Raw genomic sequence first — 18,438 nt, forward strand, 5'->3', positions numbered from 1 at the left:
AAGACTCTCTGAATTTGGGGTCCACTGTTTTGTATTCATTCAATCTCCGCTGGTCTAAACCCTGCTGATCAACTCACTATCCTGTAATGAGTTTTTCTTGTAGTGCACAAATTCTTCCACTTCAAAGTAAAAATGTACATTCAGCAGGCCATCTCACATAACACAACTTATAAGAAAATAAGTTCCTCCAATTAGCAAAAGCACCACATTAACAGAGATAACAGCATTTCATGCTTGAATGCATAATGCAATTGACTGAACAGCAAGTTGAAACTGAGTGGTTTTTTTGGTTGTGTTTATTGCAGCCAGTCAGTTGTAACTGTTTGTATACATTTAATTCCTATATGCTGTTCCTTTATTACACATACATCTCTACTTATTTTCACTGTTTTACTAGAACCTGCTCATAAAATATGTAAGAAGTCCAAAGACATGCTGTTCAGGTTCCCCCATAGTATGTGAGTGACAGAGAGAGAGTGTGTGTTCCACTGATGTATGGATGAGTGACCCAGTGTAAGTAGTGTATCTAGCAGTGTAAGTCACCATGGTGAATAAGGTGTGTGGACTCATAACACTACATAGAGTTCATTGGAAGTCACTTTGGACAAAAGTGTTTGCTAAAGTGAATAAATGTAAATGTAGTGTAAGAGTACGGGTAGGGGAAGCGGAACTTTACCTCTCATACCCACTGGTACAGAAGCTGGCTTGACAATGTCACTTCATATTAACAAGCACATTTTGTACAGTAATTCACTCCATTTCAGCTCAACAGTGTTTTCCTTAGAGGCCTCACAAAATCATTTCAGACTAATCTGAATGATAGACAGGAGCGAGATATGGATGTTTTATAATGTTTTCATAGTGACATGAGACTGCTATAAAATAGTCATTAGAATAGAAAAGTCTTTTTCATGTGACTTAAAGGTTACTTGAGATCGCTAAGAGAGAAGTACAGCGCTGTGGACTGGAGACAATGTGTTCTTCTCTGAGCAACATATGCACCAGTGCAATGCAGTCAGGATTTTCACTTCCCATCTTAACTTAATCTTTGCTGGGTATTTTGTAACCTTTGCATCATGTGCCATTCCAGCCTCATGACCGTATTTATCAGTTTTACTGCTAACTTCCATATAAAAATTAGTTCCACACACAGACCTCCTGACATTAACTTGTTTATTTGGAGAAAACAGAGTCAGTCTCTGTGCAAAAATTTTTCTCTTAAGTTAAAAAAATAATAAACAGCAAAGTAAAACACAACAGTGACATTCACATTTTAAAATACTGAAAACAATAAATGGATGGAAGCTTGCTTTGAATCATAACAACATATTACAAAAAAGGTAAAGGAAAATAGACAAATTAGTGCGGTAGTATCTGTTTCAGTCAAACTGTAGGCTGCCCAATGTTTTATGGCTAATGTTGAAATCTGTTTTACAATGAAGTCTAAAATCATTCCATGAAATCGCCCACTGTCCTGAGGTGATTTCTGCAATGTATGATATTTTTCAAGTGGACGTGGACCCCATTTGCTGAATAAATACCTATCCTTCTCTAATGGAGGGAAGTGCAGGTGTGTCTAAGGAAAGCATTTTCCTTCAGCTCAGTGGCAGCATACATCCGCTCCTTCAGGCTCAATGTTAGTGAGCCCGAGGAGAAGCGTGGGATGAGGTCCTCTGTCTTTCACGTGTGAGGGTGTGTGTAGCCAAGGCAAGGTCCTCCAGGGTGACAGCAGTCACAACAGCCATGGACATGACCCCCTGTGTGCCTCTTTTTTGCTCTAAACAAATGTGCTGCAGCAGGGGTGACGAATACATCTGTGCATGTTTGTGGGTGGTGCGTGTGCGTTTATATCTGTATGTACATGTGTCATCCTTGGCTGCCGCAGGAGGAAAGGCTGTCATATAATGAGTCGCTGAGAGACTCGGGGGTCTCCAGCGCCGGGGGGCGACTCGGGGAGAGGATATCTTCCGGCCGCTCCTTAATCAGCTCTACACCCCCATCCTTATTCCTCTCTGGGGTTATAGGGGTTTGACTTTTGCCTCGGCGGCCTAGTCCAACCTGAGGGGGAAGCGGTAAGCTGGCAGGGTCAGCTTCATGAGGTGCAGGGGGGCCGCAAGCTCTTGCGCTCTAGAGATGAGGTTGTCAGGAACCCAGAAAGAAGAAAGAGATCAGAGTTATTACATGTGATAGAAAAAAAAAGCCAGTCATTACAATATAGCACATAGTGTACAAAGACTCAAAACATTAATTCATTCAATTCATATTACGCCGTATAAGGGGATTTATGACTTACGACGAAGTCGACTTACAACCTGGTCCTTTCAAGGACAAAGTCAAGGACCGCCTGTACTCTAAATAGCTAAACTTTAGTTTACCCCGATTACTTGGTCTCCCAGCATGTTCCTGTCTGCACCCTTTATTCCTTTATTACACAGTGCTCTGTGATCTTCCCAGCTCTTAGTCATGTTGTCTGCCAGTGCTCTTTCCTTTACTTAGGTCCAAAGTGGTAGAATTATTTGCCAACAGACCTGAGAACTACACCATCATTGATGCTTTTCCGACACAAATTCAGAAACCAACTCATACTCAACGTATACTGTAAGATGGCACACCAGTTTCTTGGAATGATACACTCGGCTGGGGGAGATGTGTCAAGGAAAATTGCAAGGAAAGCAAATTACTGATATCTCGATTTAAACAACAGGCTATTTTTACTGTATAAATGCAGGGTAAGTCCCTTGCTAAGTGTTAACATGGAAGCTTCAGAATGAAAGCTGACAGCCCAAAGTACCACACTACCTGCTGCCCCTCATCTTACATAAAGCATTTAGATTCTTAATTTACAATTTTACATTTAAGACAAAACACTTAACTAGAACTATTCTGCTGTCACTTTACATGTCATTCTCCTCCAGTACTACTTTGTAACTACTGCATTGTAACACAGAAGATGTAAGGTGCTCTAGACAAATATATCACCCAAATAACGAAATGTTTTCCCACACAATTATTTGTGCATGACCCGAGAAAAGTCAGCTACATTTCAATATACATTATACATGTATTGCTTCTCCCTAGTTTAAAAAGCAGGATTTAGTATATATATATGTTTGCATCTGATAAAGTGCGAATACTTCATTTATTTGGAAATGCAATTGATAGGATATTCGTTTCACAACACTGACTACTAGATGCCTGTGCAAAGATCAGACAGGAATCCAGAGGAGCAGGACCCTTAAAATTCAACTGAACCAGAAGAAAAGGACAGGAGCAAGAAGGAATGGCTTAAAATGTCTGAACAGAATGATTCTCTTTTCCCTGCACCAAAGGAAGTTCTCTTGTCAGTGCACTGGCAACTCCAATACCTATATAACTCCTTGTGAGTACGGCATCAGTTATTGAGCTCCTCGGAGTTATTTTTAGAGCTTGAGGAAAAGTTCAATAAATGGAAACATAGGGCCAAGAACCCTGAAACGTGTTAGGAAGTACATGCAAACCTGAGGTATGAAAAAAGAATGGAAAGAGCAATGACAAAAAGACACTTCTTCAAAATGCACTTTCTTTAAAGCTGCAATTACGCTGAATTTCAAGCGCAACGGAGGCCGATTAAAAAAAGCGAAAGACGATCAACAGTTGAGACATACGATTCCCTCCAGCTTGTGTCAAGTTTATAATTCTCATTTATAGCCAAAGATGCCTTAAGCTGTTGTGCTTGATATCTCAGTGTAGGACAGTAATGAAAGTAAAGCAACTAATGACACCATAAGAGCCTCTTCAGACACTACTTTCCCTCTGCGATTTCCGTCCTCCAGGTGCTGCCTCCTCCATCTCCAAACCTCAGCACATTTATAGCACCAGACTGCGAATAATATTTAACGCAGCCCAACCAGCTCAGCTCCACATTTTGTAGCACAACTTAATATGGCAGTATCTCCAGTCTCTCCCAGGTAAGGACTGGGTAAATGGTTGCTCTGCATGCAGTGCACTCATACAGACTACAGGAGCCACTGGGGACAGAAATCCATGCCATTTGCTGCTGGTCTTTTTGTATTGAACAAAGACAGTTGCCTTCAGTCATGCAGAGCTGAGCATTATTATCTCCTCAGTAGAATAATGAAGTTCTCTGCACTCAAGGTGAAAAACTGACCCTCCTAAAGGGTGTCCCATGGGGAGCTGTCTCCGTCTCCTCTTTGACACCCAGGTACATGTCAGTGGGCCCTGTTGTCGGTTTCAGGTTTGGGAAAGTCCAGTTTTTAGAGGGCGGAGATTGCATATCAGCTTCGTAATCGTCAACATCTGAAGAGAAATAGTTACAGAAGAAGTTTAGTTGTTCCTAGGAAAGAATTTGTGCATGAGAGTTGTCATGCCGCAAAGACTGACAGCGTGAGAGTTATTTTAACACAAAAGACACACATCTTTAATACCTCCAGGTGTACAGTACTCTTGTAATACTAGGTTTCATTTTATGAAAATGTGTAGGGAAAGTTTGCCTGACCTTCGTGGATTGTGTTGGAGAGTTGAATGCTCAAATCCTTTTCCTCTAGTGCAGAGCCATACAAAGCACAGGTATTCACTTCCTCCAAGGCCGACAGCTCCCTCTCTAAAGTGTGGGCCTTGCGTGGGGCCTTTGTCACCGGTCCGAGTTTACCCTGGGAGCTAAGGAACTCCTGCTCTCCTTGGGACTTAAACTTGGGGACACTTTTCACCACTGCGCCACCAGCATAGTCTGGTAAAGGGAAGGTGCCTATGCCACTGTCAAGAGTGCGCATGGAAGAACCAGAACCTAAAAAGAAAAAGACTTTGTTAAGAGTTGTACGATTATGTAATCTAACATACTCAGATTCGGTCAGCATGGTTTCCTTTTGCATGTTTTCAGTGTTCATTAAAAAACTAAAATAATACCTGTATATATATATATATATGTACACTTTAATATAATAAAAACACAGACAACTAAGGGTTACAGGGAGTGTCTTTAGCTTTAACTGATATTCAGATACTACAGGAGACATAACGCAGTCCTCCTACTCTACCCTTTATTAAAAACTATAACTTGAATTATTCCAGCTATAAAACAAGTCAGTATTTAGGTGTGGCAGCAGCTGATAGATCAACAGAAGTACTTGCAACCTATGCAACATTTCCTCTCATGATCTAACCAGCTCTGCCTAGCTTCTCTATTGTTTTAATATTTACCAATGTTTTATCATGTCACAGCACCTGATCATCATGAAGTCAGCTGTCTTTCAGTAAAAATGGTACTAATACAATTTAAACTAAAATGGCATTCAAATAAAACTTAAATTCTAATTAAATTACCTCATTAGACAGCACTTAATACTAAAACTCATACAAACCATTATCTTGTTAACCAGCCAACAACATTTTCTAAAGGTTTGCCTTTCATTTCTTTTAAATGTATACTGAGCATTTTGGTCAAACAAGCAATTTCTAGCTGCGAAGTAAGACAATCATCTTAGTAGCAAAAATGAAATAAAGGGCACATAGCACTTTTTAGTATATTGAAGGAATGATGTGTGATGAAAAATGGTTGGTTTAGAACACATCTTTCAGACTGGTGTTGCATGCAGTCTGAGATTATATTTTACTGACTCTGGTCCAAATCATTTACCAGGGGAAAAAAAAATTCTTGCTATATGATTTAAGTCTACCCCAGAAATTATCGTTTAAAAATGACATTTTTCCTTCACCTAATGCTAAATAACATGGTAATTTTAACTTCGCTTTACAGTTGGATATGATACGTAATGAATCTTAAACCATATGTTTCAGATTTTGAAGTATGTGCTGCTCCAGTTGCTTACATCAATTGCATAAGGTGACACAACCAAATTACATGGCATAAAGTGCTTTGCAGTTTTATATGTCTGTCAAAAACATTGCATTCCATACTCCTAAATATACAATAGACAGGGAGCCAACTGTACATAAAGTTACAGAGATTGGGGAACAATATTATACTGTATGTTCTATATATAAAATGCAAAATAAAATATAAACAAGCACAAAATGATGCCTGCAAAACTGGAGAAACCAAGGAAAAGTCAGTCTACTGAACTTCTGGAAAATACCGATTCTATTTTGCATTCCTCCTGCAATTTTGATCACAGTAAGTGCAGAAGAAAGCTTATGCAAATCACATTTTAAAATGTCGTCAAGGCATTTTTCATATTTCTCCAGCAATTGAGGTGGAACTGTCTGAATTAAGCCTGAACGCATTCTTGAACCCCAGGTCTGTGTGAACCCCCTGGCGGTTCTAGTTCCGGGCGATCTACTAACAGTATGTTAACCACCTCCTAACTCTGTGCTATGCGCTGTGTGATATTAAAATCTGTAAAGACCACTCAAAGGTATGTCTTAATGCTAATAATGTAGATGTAATTGAGTGAGTCTCATCGTCTGAACCGCTTGTCCCATACGGGGTCGCGGGGAGCTGGAGCCTAACTCAGCAACACAGGGCGTAGAGCTGGAGGGGGACACACCCAGGACGGGACGCCAGTCCGTCGCAAGGCACCCCAAGCGGGACTTAAACCCCAGACCCACTGGAGAGCAGGGCCCGGTACAACCCACTGCGCCACCACACCACCGCGCCCCCCCTTTGAGTCAGTCTCATGAATTTTAAACCAAACCAGATGAGAAAATTGTCCGTTACAGTAATGAGAAGTTATTAGTATTTTTGCTCACAGTGGTTACAACTACTGTGAAATAGCAAAATTTTGCTAACATCATCCTAGACCCATCAACATGTTTCTAAATAATCATTTTCACTTTAAGATTTTCAGCAAGATCCTGTTACAATAATGAGACACTGTTGTTATGATATTAACAGTATTTGTGCATTATTCAAAATTAACAACATGACAATTTTGGGGTGCTGTGGAAAAAGTTACTCAAAAACATATAGACATTTGATTATAAATAACAACCCTGGATGCATTATAGTAATGATATCTTTTGTGAAAAGTGATAACATATACTTTAAAATTAATGTCTAGGATATGAAAGATCATAATATAAATTCTGTTTTTCAAAGTGGCGTTGAAGACCGGTAGCTTGTTTAAGGCTAAATAACTGAAATTACCACAGGCATCATTTATGACTGGTTCATGGGATTAACCAAGTTGCTTTCTTACCTGTGAAATGTTGAGAACTTATGGACTCTGCCAGGCTGTCATCTGATGGAACATCTTTACTGACCAAATCAGAACCCTAGGTACAAATGTCATGAGATCAAGTCATATAATTTTCATAGTATTAATTACCATTGCAACATAAAACAAAAGAACACAACCCCTACTTATGATGCACACGCCATTTAATAATCATTGAAGCACCTTCTCCATCTCCTCTTTGCTCTTAGTATTACTGATGCCATTCTTCTGATGGCCGAAAAGGGGTCGGGACTTCTTGGAGTCAAAGGAGAGACGTCGGGGAGCCAAGCTAAAGCTGGTACTGTCCCGCTCATCCACTCTAATCAGATATCGAAAGAGTAGGTTAATAGACAGGTACATGAGAGGAACTACAAACAACTATTATTTGAAATAAAATGGAATTGTAAAAAAGCAAGGTGTTGCATGAGATTGTTGTGATTGTTTTTTAAAGAAAGCAACGAAAAAATGTAGGGAATGATTTAATATTTTTCTAACCGGTTTAACAGCTGCTGCATAAAATTGTCCGATGACATTCCTCTGTACATGACTGACAGCTGTCCCTGGGCCTGATCCATCACCACCTCACAGGAATGACCTCTCCCGGGACGGTCCAGTGCTACCCCATTCACATAGGCCCGTTCTTCCTCTAGGGCCCTGCGCAAATCCTCAGCTTTTTCCATCAATTTGGAGATGTTCAGACTTTCCACCTCTAGTTTCTTCTTGGCAGCAGCCTTGGCCTCCTTGCTTGCAGATGGCATGCTGAGCTTGAGCTTGGACATTTCTGGTTTGCGATTAAGGGCTGGAAGCTTGCTCTTCTTGAGGCCAAACCAGCTAGCAATGCCATTGGAAGCCTTCTGTTTTACCTCTGCCATGTGACCACGATCTTGCTCCTGCAGCTTCAGCATATTCTCTTCAATGCCTTTCATAACCTTCTGTTCAATAGCTGATTGAGGACCAGAAGCAAAGGGTCTTCTGTCATCGAGGACTTCTGATGGCCTTGGAGGAGCTGGCGGAAGATTTTCTGCATAGGCAGAGCTCTTCTTCTTGTTGGCTGTGAGTCTATTTTTGTCCTCTGCTCGAGGGGACGGCTTTTGTGAGATACGGTCATCCTGGAAAGGTTTAGCTGCTCTGGGGTTGGAAGAGACCTGGCCAGGTTTGGAAGGAGATTTCGATGGGACCTTAGTGGGACTACTCTGAGGGCTTGGGGCTGTTTTGCTACTGTAAGGTGGGTTTTGTGTGGTGCTACATTTCATGTAATTGCGCAAAACCTGTGGGGGTTCTGAGCATGAAGATGGCATGTTTACCTTTATCTTTGGGCCCTCTGCCTTTGCTACATATATTTTAGAGGAAAAAGTCTCTACCTCTGTCTTAGTGGCTGGAGAGCTGGTGTTTACTGGTTTGTTTCCTGACTCATACTGCTGAATAGGTCCTGGGAACTTGATGGGATGGTTACTAGGGTTATGCTTGTGGTAAGGTTTACCATCAAGTGAGTCTGTGTATTTTGATTGTTTATTTTCTGCTGCATTATGATCACTTTGCCTTTCAGCAGTTTTACTTTTTTCGCCAGTGGAGGAGGACACCGCCTTACCAACATTACATTGTAAATCTTTTTTGTCCATGGGTGGTGCATTGACATTCAAATCCTCCGTGCTTTTCAGCTTACCAAGAGCTGCCAAGCGTTCCTTAAATAAATGATGACTGGATTCACTTGGTGGTTTCCCAGTTATACTTTTCTTGGAAGGTGGCTCACCTCTTTGAGCACCACTTTGGGGTGGCAGAAGTTCAGAACCCTGGACTTTATGGGGCACAGAAGATGTTGGAAGGCCGTGGTGATCATGAATTTTATACCAATCTGCACTCTCAGTGTCAGTGTCAGTATCTGAGGGAGAGAAATCACAGTGTTGGTCAACTGTGGGTGACACACTGGGTTGCTGGAAAGAATGACTAAGCATCTTCTCCTCTAGCAGTTTGGGTTGATCCTCATTGCAACTTTCACTTTGGGAATAGGGAAGGAAATGGGATGCGTTTTGCCCCTCAAAGAACTGAGGAGAGGAATCTACATGGTAGGATGTAGAAACATCAGAGACATTCTCATAATGGGGCATCTTCTGGCAGCCCCTTTGTGACTGAGAAGACTGAACCATCTTGGAACTATGGCTGGCTTTTGGTGCAGAGTGACTACTGAAATTAATTTCTCTGGCAGTGGGTGAACACGAATCCTCAGGCTTTGGTGGGGAGGTGGGAGCAGAATGTGTCACGGGGTAGGAGTCAGTCCTTGAAGATTGAGGTTGCCTGTCCCTTTCAGTTGTAGTGGCTTTACGGCCTGTAACAGGAGAATGGTGCACCTCATAATTGTTGTTTCGACAGGGGATCTTAGAACTACGAGTGAGCTGAGGGCTGAGTCGAAGTGGATTTGTGGCTTGTGCTCGTTCTCCAATTGTGGGGATCTTGAGGAACTTCAGCAGCCTGGACGGAGAGGAGACTGGTGAGGATTTGATTTCATTAAAAGAAGTGGGGCTAAGCACAAGTTTTGTTTTCTCAACAGGAGACTGCTGCGTTGTGCCATTTTTCTCAAGTGCAGGGACTGGAAGGTAAGAATCTACTGCTACTTTTTTGAAGACAGATGCCTCATTAGAGGAGTAATAAAGCTTTTTGCTCTCCCTACCCTCTTGTTCACAATATTCACTCTGGGAGCTGTCAGTCACCTCAGGAACTGGTGTGTCTGAAGTAATGGTGTACAAGTCATTTTTCACATTAGCTGCTTCAGCAGCAACCTCAAAGTAACACTCATCCATTCCATCAACCTGGCCTGTGCTCAAGTCCTGGACATCTCCAGTATTAATGTGCTTTACACTCTCTGTTAGAGGAAGATCAATTGCTTCACTCCGTGGAGTTTTACACTGCAGCACAAAAGCAAAGGTAGACAACTTGTTGGAACAACTCTCATGGAGATCTGAGGTCTTAGACTCTCCTAGGACTGGGGTGTCCTTCGGTTCTCCGTTAGATGCGTCATTCAGGCCAGCATCTTTAAGTCCTGAATAGAGGTAACCATCTCTGCTTCCAAGTTGCGGGGGCTCCTCAGACTTCTTGTCCCTGTTTCCTGGGAAAAGACTATTTTGTTCTGCTGAAGTGCTGAGCACACAAATCCTGTCTCCATCATCAGCAAGAGGGACAGTTGTCTGGAAGTCTGTGTTGTGCGCAGAGGCTCCATGCACTTCTGACCACCTCAGCCCACCGAGCTCTTCACTTCTGCTGTTGTGTGAGGCAATTTGGCCTTGGTTACACTTCAATACACTGGCCAAACTCTTCTGGGAGAGCATTAGACATGACTGGCAGCTCTCACGCTCCAGGCTGTGATCTTCCGGCAGTGTCCCCTCACCATTTGGGTACTCGTGTATGTCAGAATCTGAGCAGGAATGGCGGCAGGTGGGCTGGTGTGCCTTTGGTTGCATGGAGATACCACTGGGGACAAGGACAGCCTCTGCAGGGATTAGGGCCTGATTAAATTCATGACAAGAAGTGAGGCCTGGGCAAGGATGGAACTTCAGAGGATCTGTCTCCTCCAATCTGCGAAGCACCTCCAGAATGTGTGCTTTCTTCTTAAAAAATGGGGAAAGAGCTTCCATGGAGGTGGGTGGGGCTCGAGTGTCTGCTGTGCCATTCGATAGGGAGTCCTCGTTATTCTGCAACAAGAAACACCAGCGGAATACACAACATTATGGTTCATAGTTTGGCATACCATGGGTCTCTACAGCTAAGTACATTAGAACAGGTGCAACACAGCTATTCATATCATGCATCTGCTTAGCTGACAGATACTCAAAACCACTTATGAACTCATAACTGGTGAGGTCCTGATACATGTCTTTGGGTCCCGTTATGAAAGAAACCAAAAAGACCCACAAACAAAAAGAAAGGGCTCCTTTAATTGACTTAATTTATTCTGACGTTTATCTTTCTTAATTCTGACATGGGCATATACTAGTGACCTCACTGGAAAACAGCTGAGAAAAGTAAAGGAACAAAATTCAATATCTATCTCTGTTTGGTCGTTCTGAAAGCAATTTTAATGAATCTCAGACATACCATGGGAAATAAATACCAAACAATTTCAAAACAATTCATTTTACCAGACTCAGACACTAGAGTTACATAAAGTGTAGAAATGGATGAAAATACAGTATAAGTAAGCCAGCCTCTTGACTATCCATAACACAACACCAAGGGAAGAAGTAAAGAACAGAGTACACATAACATATAAAATATGTCTTAGATTAAATATTTGTGAAAGATGACTCCCCTGTGAATTTTGACCTCATAAATAATACATAAGACAGGAAATAGAAAAATAAATTTAGGTGAAAACCCAAAAGCAAGACTGTTTCACTAGACATTTTTGCTGTTTGATCATTGTTTAACACATTTACAGTACATGGTCACTAATATACAATGCTGAAGTTGTCTCTTTACCAAGCTCATCTGAAGTGAATTTACATGGTACTTGTCCAACTCTCAAGGTAAATTCTATCACTGTTGCACATCCAGATGCTAAGGAGGAGATCAAACAAGGAAAAAGGAACCAGTGCTGGAACACATACAGGAACCAGTCTCTTTGTATTTATGCATTAATTTCTCATATAACATGGTTAATTTGTTCTGTAAAAACACTTACTGGGTGTATACGTTTATTTCTTAAGGGGAAAATAATAATAACCATCTCTTGGATAAAAAGATCACCTATAAATAATTTAAAAACAACACACACACACACACACACACACACACACACTGTCTAAAACCGCTTGTCCCGAGCGGGGTCGCGGCGAACCGGAGTCTAACCCGGCAACACGGCATAAGGCTGGAGGGGGAGGGGACACACCCAGGACGGGACGCCAATCTGTTGCAAGGCACCACCATGCCCCCCCTTAAAAACAACATTCAAGTTAAATTTTATGCATGATAATGTTAACACTAACCTATTCTATAGTATTTGTAGCAAAAAATATTGTTTCTAGCTTGTATTTTAATATTATATTTTCATGCACTCATTATCAATGACTGTTTGTCCAGTCTAAGGCTGCAGTGGTCTGGAATTCATCCTGGAAGCATAGTATGTGAGGCAGGATACACCCTAGACACAACACGGCGGCTCACGTTAATTCGTATGATATTTTAAACAGTTTTTTTTTTTTTTTTTTGAAGTTTTTTCAGTTTAAGAAAAAAGATTTTTATTATTGGGGAAACCCCATAATAACAATGGAGGAAAGTAATGTCTTTTCAAAGTCTCTTTTAGTTGTCTTTTTATTTTGCTTACATCTTATTTTGTTAAGAAAGCTGCTGTTTTATCTTCATAGACATCGTGTGTTTGTCATTTTGTAGTGATTCACCTGTCAGTGTTCCATTTTCCTCTTTTTCAATCAAAAACACACTACTTCTAAAAGGCTCCTTTACTGCAGCAGGTGTACAGCATTGTGTGGGTTTTATTTGCTGCTTAAATGCTCCCTTTTAAACATTTTAAACTGCGTTTCTGAAATTGGGAGATGCCACTACACCAGGCTTCTGAGGTGAGTGCAGTGTTTTGTACTGAATAATGAGCCCCTTGTATGAACAAAGGGTACATATTTTCATAAGCTGTTGTTTTTCCTTTGTGTGGCACCTCATTATATTTATTAGGGCTTGGTGTACCTGTTATAATAAATAATCCTGTGCAACATTTTCCAGCATAAGCCAAAAGTCTGCTATTTGCACAGTCTATGCACATGGCAGACACTGAATATGCTAGTCTTTTCCCATTTTCCACCCACTGGACCATGCGCACACCACGCACTACACAATACACAATAACACCTGCAGGTACATTTATAAAATATGAGAGCCCTACACCACAGTCAATCATCACTGATTCTGATTATCTGAAGTCCTTCCAAGAAAAAGCTTCATGAGGTTCTTGGAATCAATGAACTTCAGAATCACATTAGAAGACAAAATGCCTTATGTTTGGCAATCTGGTCATTTTCGACTATTAAAACGACAAAAAGCCACAACAGTATCTTAAGAATATACACAGAATTCTGGGACATATGGGAAGACAAGATTATAACAAGATTCTTTGTCAAAGGGACTAAAAAGCTGCAAAGCTATGGCTTAATCACAACACAGCTTCAGAGAAAGAGATCGAGAAATTGTGCTGAGAATGGAGAACAAAAATCTCTATTCAATCTGACACTTCTTCTGCCCTCTCATCACGGAGATGGAGCAGCACAAATCATTTGAAACCATTTTTTTTCCCTCCCTTTACATTTGTCAGCAAGGAACTGCACTTCAGCCTCAGGGCTCTAGTAATGAGGTCAGACCATTTAAAAAGAAAACATAAAAGCGAATCATTGGGACCCCAAGAGGTTCTTAGCTGAGCTGTTGAAAAGCAATAGGATTTTATGTGATGGAGGTGTCGTCTTAAACAGAATGCTCTTGGCGGTGTGTCATGAGCAGAAAGAGAAGGGGTGGCAACAGCGGTGGTTGGTGTGGGCCTGGAGTACGAGCAATAGCCAACTGTTCACCTTGGCCTGAGCTTCACTGTGTGCTTCGGTGAGCCTGTCAGGACCTTGAAGCTGGGTCTCGGTGTGGTGTTCTGTGTGGGATGCCTGCAGCAGCTGAAAGAAAGAGTGGAAAACAACGCAAAACTAACACTTTCTGCTATTCAAAGTGAAAATGAAAACGATGTTCCTGGAAAGAAAAACATCTTGAGAACGGAGATTTCAAATATCACGAGAAGAGCTACAATAATTCCAAATGTCACCCTCGTTGATACACATGGTTACAGTGGTTTTCCACATGTATGTACTGTATTTTGCTTGCTGTAAAACAAATCATTTTAATTAGTGTTAGGGAACGACAACGCATGGAGGACAAGGCAAATTTATTTTTCATGTTATGCGTTAGTAATGAAAACTATTCTGCTGCTGGAAGACGGCAGTGTACGGATTAAGTATCTTTGTTGCTGTGTCCTTGAGCTCACTCGGCAAAAATATCAATGAGTTAATTGTTTGACAGGGTAAGTAATTGTTATACAACTAAATTAGAGTAGGAAAAACAACCATGACTATTACAGTAAATGTCAGTATGGATCATGATGACGTTGTACATGAAATTCAGGAGAGCCACCCGTGATACCACTTACAATCCAGCTGTTGTTGAAGTGCACAAACTACATGAACTACTGCCAGCTAATAACTTCCTGGCCAAAATCCCTGTTTCTTAACCTGTGCCCCAAAACACAAGAAAGGCTGTGACTCCCAATAGGATCTGTCTTTATAATTACTCTCCCAGCAGAAAGTTGGCACTAGATTTCCATATGCAAAACACTCATCACCAAGTGAGCACCTATTGGAAATCGTGACCCCTTCCAATCAGTAGAGACCCAGTGTATTAAAGTAAAATAAAATTGGAGGGGGGAAAGTCTCATTTTCACAACATTACAGCACAGTAATGGAATGTGCAAGTTTACCCTCATGGCAAATGCAGTCTGAATACGTCTACTTTAAATGCTACTCTCAGATGTCTCAGCCAGATTTCGACTTTCTTCCTCCATCTCTGGAAGGGTCTACAGAATACAAATACAGCTGATAAGAATGTGTGTGGACCAGCTCCAACAAACTGAAAGGGGGAGAGAAGAACCCAAGTCATTTTGTTCAGAGAAAAACATTCAATGGTGCCATATCAAGGGTGACCAAGACCATCAGAGGCACAAAGAAAAATAAATTCTTCAGTCAGCCTGTTTACTGCATCTTTCATGCATGGTGCCGGATACAATTCTGTTTATTTACAGTTGAACTATATTATATTTTATAAATTGCTATATATTAAAATCTGCCCTTGGATGGACATTTGAATCAGAAATCCAATATTATTCCTCTTTAGAGACCTTGCTTAACATGAATTCATTTTTATTATTTTTTTGCATTATATGTTGCGCCTATTAGCTCCGAAGCCACATGCTAATTCAACAGCAACCATTTGATATACTTGCCTACCTTTTGTTGTATTTGGGTGAGCAGACCTGAAAGGTAACTAACACAGCACACTGTATCCTAGAAAAATGAAAGGTGTGGACAGCATGGCTGTCTCACAGCACCTGGGTGGTGTGAGAGGACATGGGTTCGATTCCCTCTCAGTCTGTGTGGAGTTTGCATGTTCTCCCTGTGTCTGTGCGGGTTTCCTCCAGATGCTCTGGTTTCCTCCCACAGTCCAAAAACATGCTGTTCAGGTTCACCCATAGTGTGTGAGTGACAGAGAGAGAGCGTGTTCCGCTGATGTATGGATGAGTGACCCATTGGAAGTAGTGTATCTAGCAGTATAAATCACCTTGGTGAATAAGGTGTGTGGGCTGATAGACTTCATTGGAAGTCACTTTGAAGAAAACAGTCTGCTAAATAAATAAATGTAAATATTACAGCACATATAACAAGGCAAGAGCACGGGTAGATGTATGTTGTCAAACCTATAATGAAAGAGGCCGACAGAGTGGCACAATGGTAAAATGCTGAGCATCCTATGGAAGGAGGATGAGGAGCGTTACAAAACACAAAGTATCTTGTATTTTTCAGGAGTGTGAGGTTGGGGTTCAGGTGAACTGTGCCCCTTCCGATCGTGTTACACTGCCTGACGAAGCATCACAAGGAGTGAAGACCAGCAGAGGGTTGCAGCATGCCTGTGAATTGGTGTGGCTGTTGTTCTTAACAAGGTAACTGTGAGCACAAAAAGGGGCACAGTAATTCCGATAAGGGTGCTTTCCTTTCTCTGTATGCCCTTTTTTGTTCCATTTTGGTGGGCCAAGAAAATCAAAACGAAGCATTGTTAAAAGCCAAGATTGTAGGTTTTGCTCTTTTCTCCAAACAAGCATCAAGGAAATTGCAAGTTAGACATTGTGTTATGTGTTGTGAAAATCACAAACAATAGTAGTGCAATTACCAGATAAATTAACTGTCATTTGCAAAGTCCTATAAAATGTCTCAGAACAATAATATTCTTTTCTTTTAAGTGAGGCTCAGACCTCTAGCTGAACCCACATATGCAAAAATCTTATTACCACAGCTGGAACAATGTGCCATGCAGAAGTTCACTGCGGTATTGCACTACTCCACAAAGTGGGTCATCCACAGAGTGGGAGCTTCAACGCAGCGGACACACCAATACATGGGTAGTTCCAACACCGGAAACTACAAGGTAGCAAAGGATGGGCGTGCCGACACAGCCGGGAGATGCTTTACCTGCTGCGCTGTGCTGGACTGACTGTGCAGCTTCTGATGGAAGAGCTCCGTCAGTGTCCTGTTCTGCCGCTCCAGGTCAAACACTCGCATCTTCAACTTAATGCACTCCTCTCGCAGGTCCTGACATACACGCCCATCAAAACGTGTAGTTTATTTACACGAGCGCGCACGACTCCCCGGCAAAGTGCACGTTTGTTCGAAAGCATAAATTAATAAATAAAAATTAACTGCATTCCACACCTTTCGGTTACAACATGGATTAAGACTTCTCATTTGCGAACTGCAGTTTTTGGATACAGTCAATTTCTTGCCATTAAAATTCTGCTGAGTAACATTTTATCCCAGGGTTTAGACCATAAATTAATAAAATCTTTCACTGCCTGAATAGGTCACTGTGAAATCGATGTGGACGTGCAGATGCTGTGACTCTGCTGCCTCACCTTTTGGTTGAGCAGGGCTTGTACCACATGGTTAGCCACCTTGAAAAACGGAAAGAACCAAATTAAACATCTGTGACATGTATTAATAATAACGACAATAAATACTCTGACAGTCGGGTAATTTCATCCATGAATCCATCAGACTGTGCCAAAAAAAAAAAAAATATATACAGTATATATGTAAAAATCACTGGCAAGGGCCTCAGCCATCTCTGTAGAGAATTAATCAGACAATCGAACAGTGCCCTTCGTGACTCACCTCATCCAGACATCTTTCGTACGCCTCTCTCTGGCTTTCATTTGCCAAGGCGAGGGCCGAGTTCTCTGCCTGCGGGGTTCAAAGAGAGATTGCTGATTTTTTTATTAAAGAACCTTATTTAAACCTCGCAGCAATCCTGTGGGACTCTCCCTTCAGAATACACACAAACACAAACACACTCAGTCTCCACACCCCTCAATGCAAATCTGCTCTGTCCACAATTTTCTGTAAGAAGAAAATAACCCATGACTGGCAAACCATTCCCAGGATCTGTAGGGCTTCATTTCATGGAGAATTTGAGAAACAAAGGACACAGCACTAAGGAAGATCTTTGGAGAAGGGTTTGAAAACGGACGGCTTCCCCCTCTCTGATAGGTGGGGACTGGTGAGCTGATCAAATAGCAAGCGCTCGCTGTGTTTCCCCAGATGATGAAAAGACTGTCTATTCCTGAGGCAGCCAAGACGCTCAGGGGACAGAGTCGCCGAGCAGCCGCATCGCAGAAACTAATAATCATCGCAGCAAGAGATAATGTCAGAGCCTGTTGGGAGAGGTCGGCTCCATTCCAAACCTGTACAAAATGACAGCAAACTGATGAGCGGTTTTCCACTAGTTTACTCTGCTCACAAGTCAAACACTTTAAGATAACCCTGACGTTACACAGTGAAGTACAGATTCACTTTTCGATTTGCTCATCTTCGTGGTTTTAAACGAGACAACATCAGACAAAAGCCAACTTAAGTATGACGACCAGACCCGGGGTCCAAAGGGTCGTAAAGACACACAGTCGACATGCCGTATTAGGTGTGGTGACATTCAGCTGAAGCCTATTGGTCCAGGGTTCCCAACGGGGTTCACGGACCCCAATCTGAGCGCTCTCGCAAGCAATCTTGCCGAGGATCAAGGGCGTTAATGATCACAGCGTTCACAATGTACACAATGCAGTGGAGCCTGCTGAAGGCAGAAAACTAAGAGCCCGATCCCAGAGAATATGATCATATGATCCTCAGATAGGAACAAGGCAGAGAACATAAAACACATAAAAAAAAAAGAACAGTGCATTAAAAAGCCTGATTCATATGTCAATATTTCAGTGTTCAAACGCAGCCGGTCCCAGCTTTCCATATAGTACTGAAGCCACGCAAGGTGAGAGAAGAAATGGGGTTTAGTTCAGGCTGACAAAAGGAAGAGGGAAGCAATTTGGAATTCCTCCCATCCTCTGCACTTGGGTGAGAAGACTGGCTACATCCCAGGCGGGAGGGCATCCAATTACAGAAAAGGCAGTATTAAACAAATTCAATAT

General features: G+C 41.7%; 1 protein-coding gene across 2 annotated transcripts in view; it reads right to left on the minus strand.

Moving 5' to 3' along the window:
• Nucleotides 1-1,150: 1,150 nt before the first annotated feature.
• The window catches only part of LOC108918414 (nck-associated protein 5-like), a 50,078-nt gene continuing 32,790 nt past the window's right edge, over nucleotides 1,151-18,438 (minus strand). For both annotated transcript variants that reach the window (XM_018725597.2, XM_029247992.1), the window contains 10 exons: nucleotides 17,138-17,206; nucleotides 16,879-16,917; nucleotides 16,439-16,558; nucleotides 13,730-13,822; nucleotides 7,668-10,855; nucleotides 7,356-7,491; nucleotides 7,155-7,230; nucleotides 4,496-4,783; nucleotides 4,148-4,296; nucleotides 1,151-2,127 (listed from right to left, as the gene is read on the minus strand). In XM_018725597.2, the coding sequence (XP_018581113.1) occupies nucleotides 1,867-2,127; nucleotides 4,148-4,296; nucleotides 4,496-4,783; nucleotides 7,155-7,230; nucleotides 7,356-7,491; nucleotides 7,668-10,855; nucleotides 13,730-13,822; nucleotides 16,439-16,558; nucleotides 16,879-16,917; nucleotides 17,138-17,206 (4,419 nt within the window). In that variant the 3' untranslated portion in view covers nucleotides 1,151-1,866. The remainder of the gene's footprint in view (nucleotides 2,128-4,147; nucleotides 4,297-4,495; nucleotides 4,784-7,154; nucleotides 7,231-7,355; nucleotides 7,492-7,667; nucleotides 10,856-13,729; nucleotides 13,823-16,438; nucleotides 16,559-16,878; nucleotides 16,918-17,137; nucleotides 17,207-18,438) is intronic.

The sequence above is a fragment of the Scleropages formosus genome, chromosome 22 (genome assembly GCF_900964775.1).
Source record: "Scleropages formosus chromosome 22, fSclFor1.1, whole genome shotgun sequence".
NCBI lineage: Eukaryota > Metazoa > Chordata > Actinopteri > Osteoglossiformes > Osteoglossidae > Scleropages > Scleropages formosus.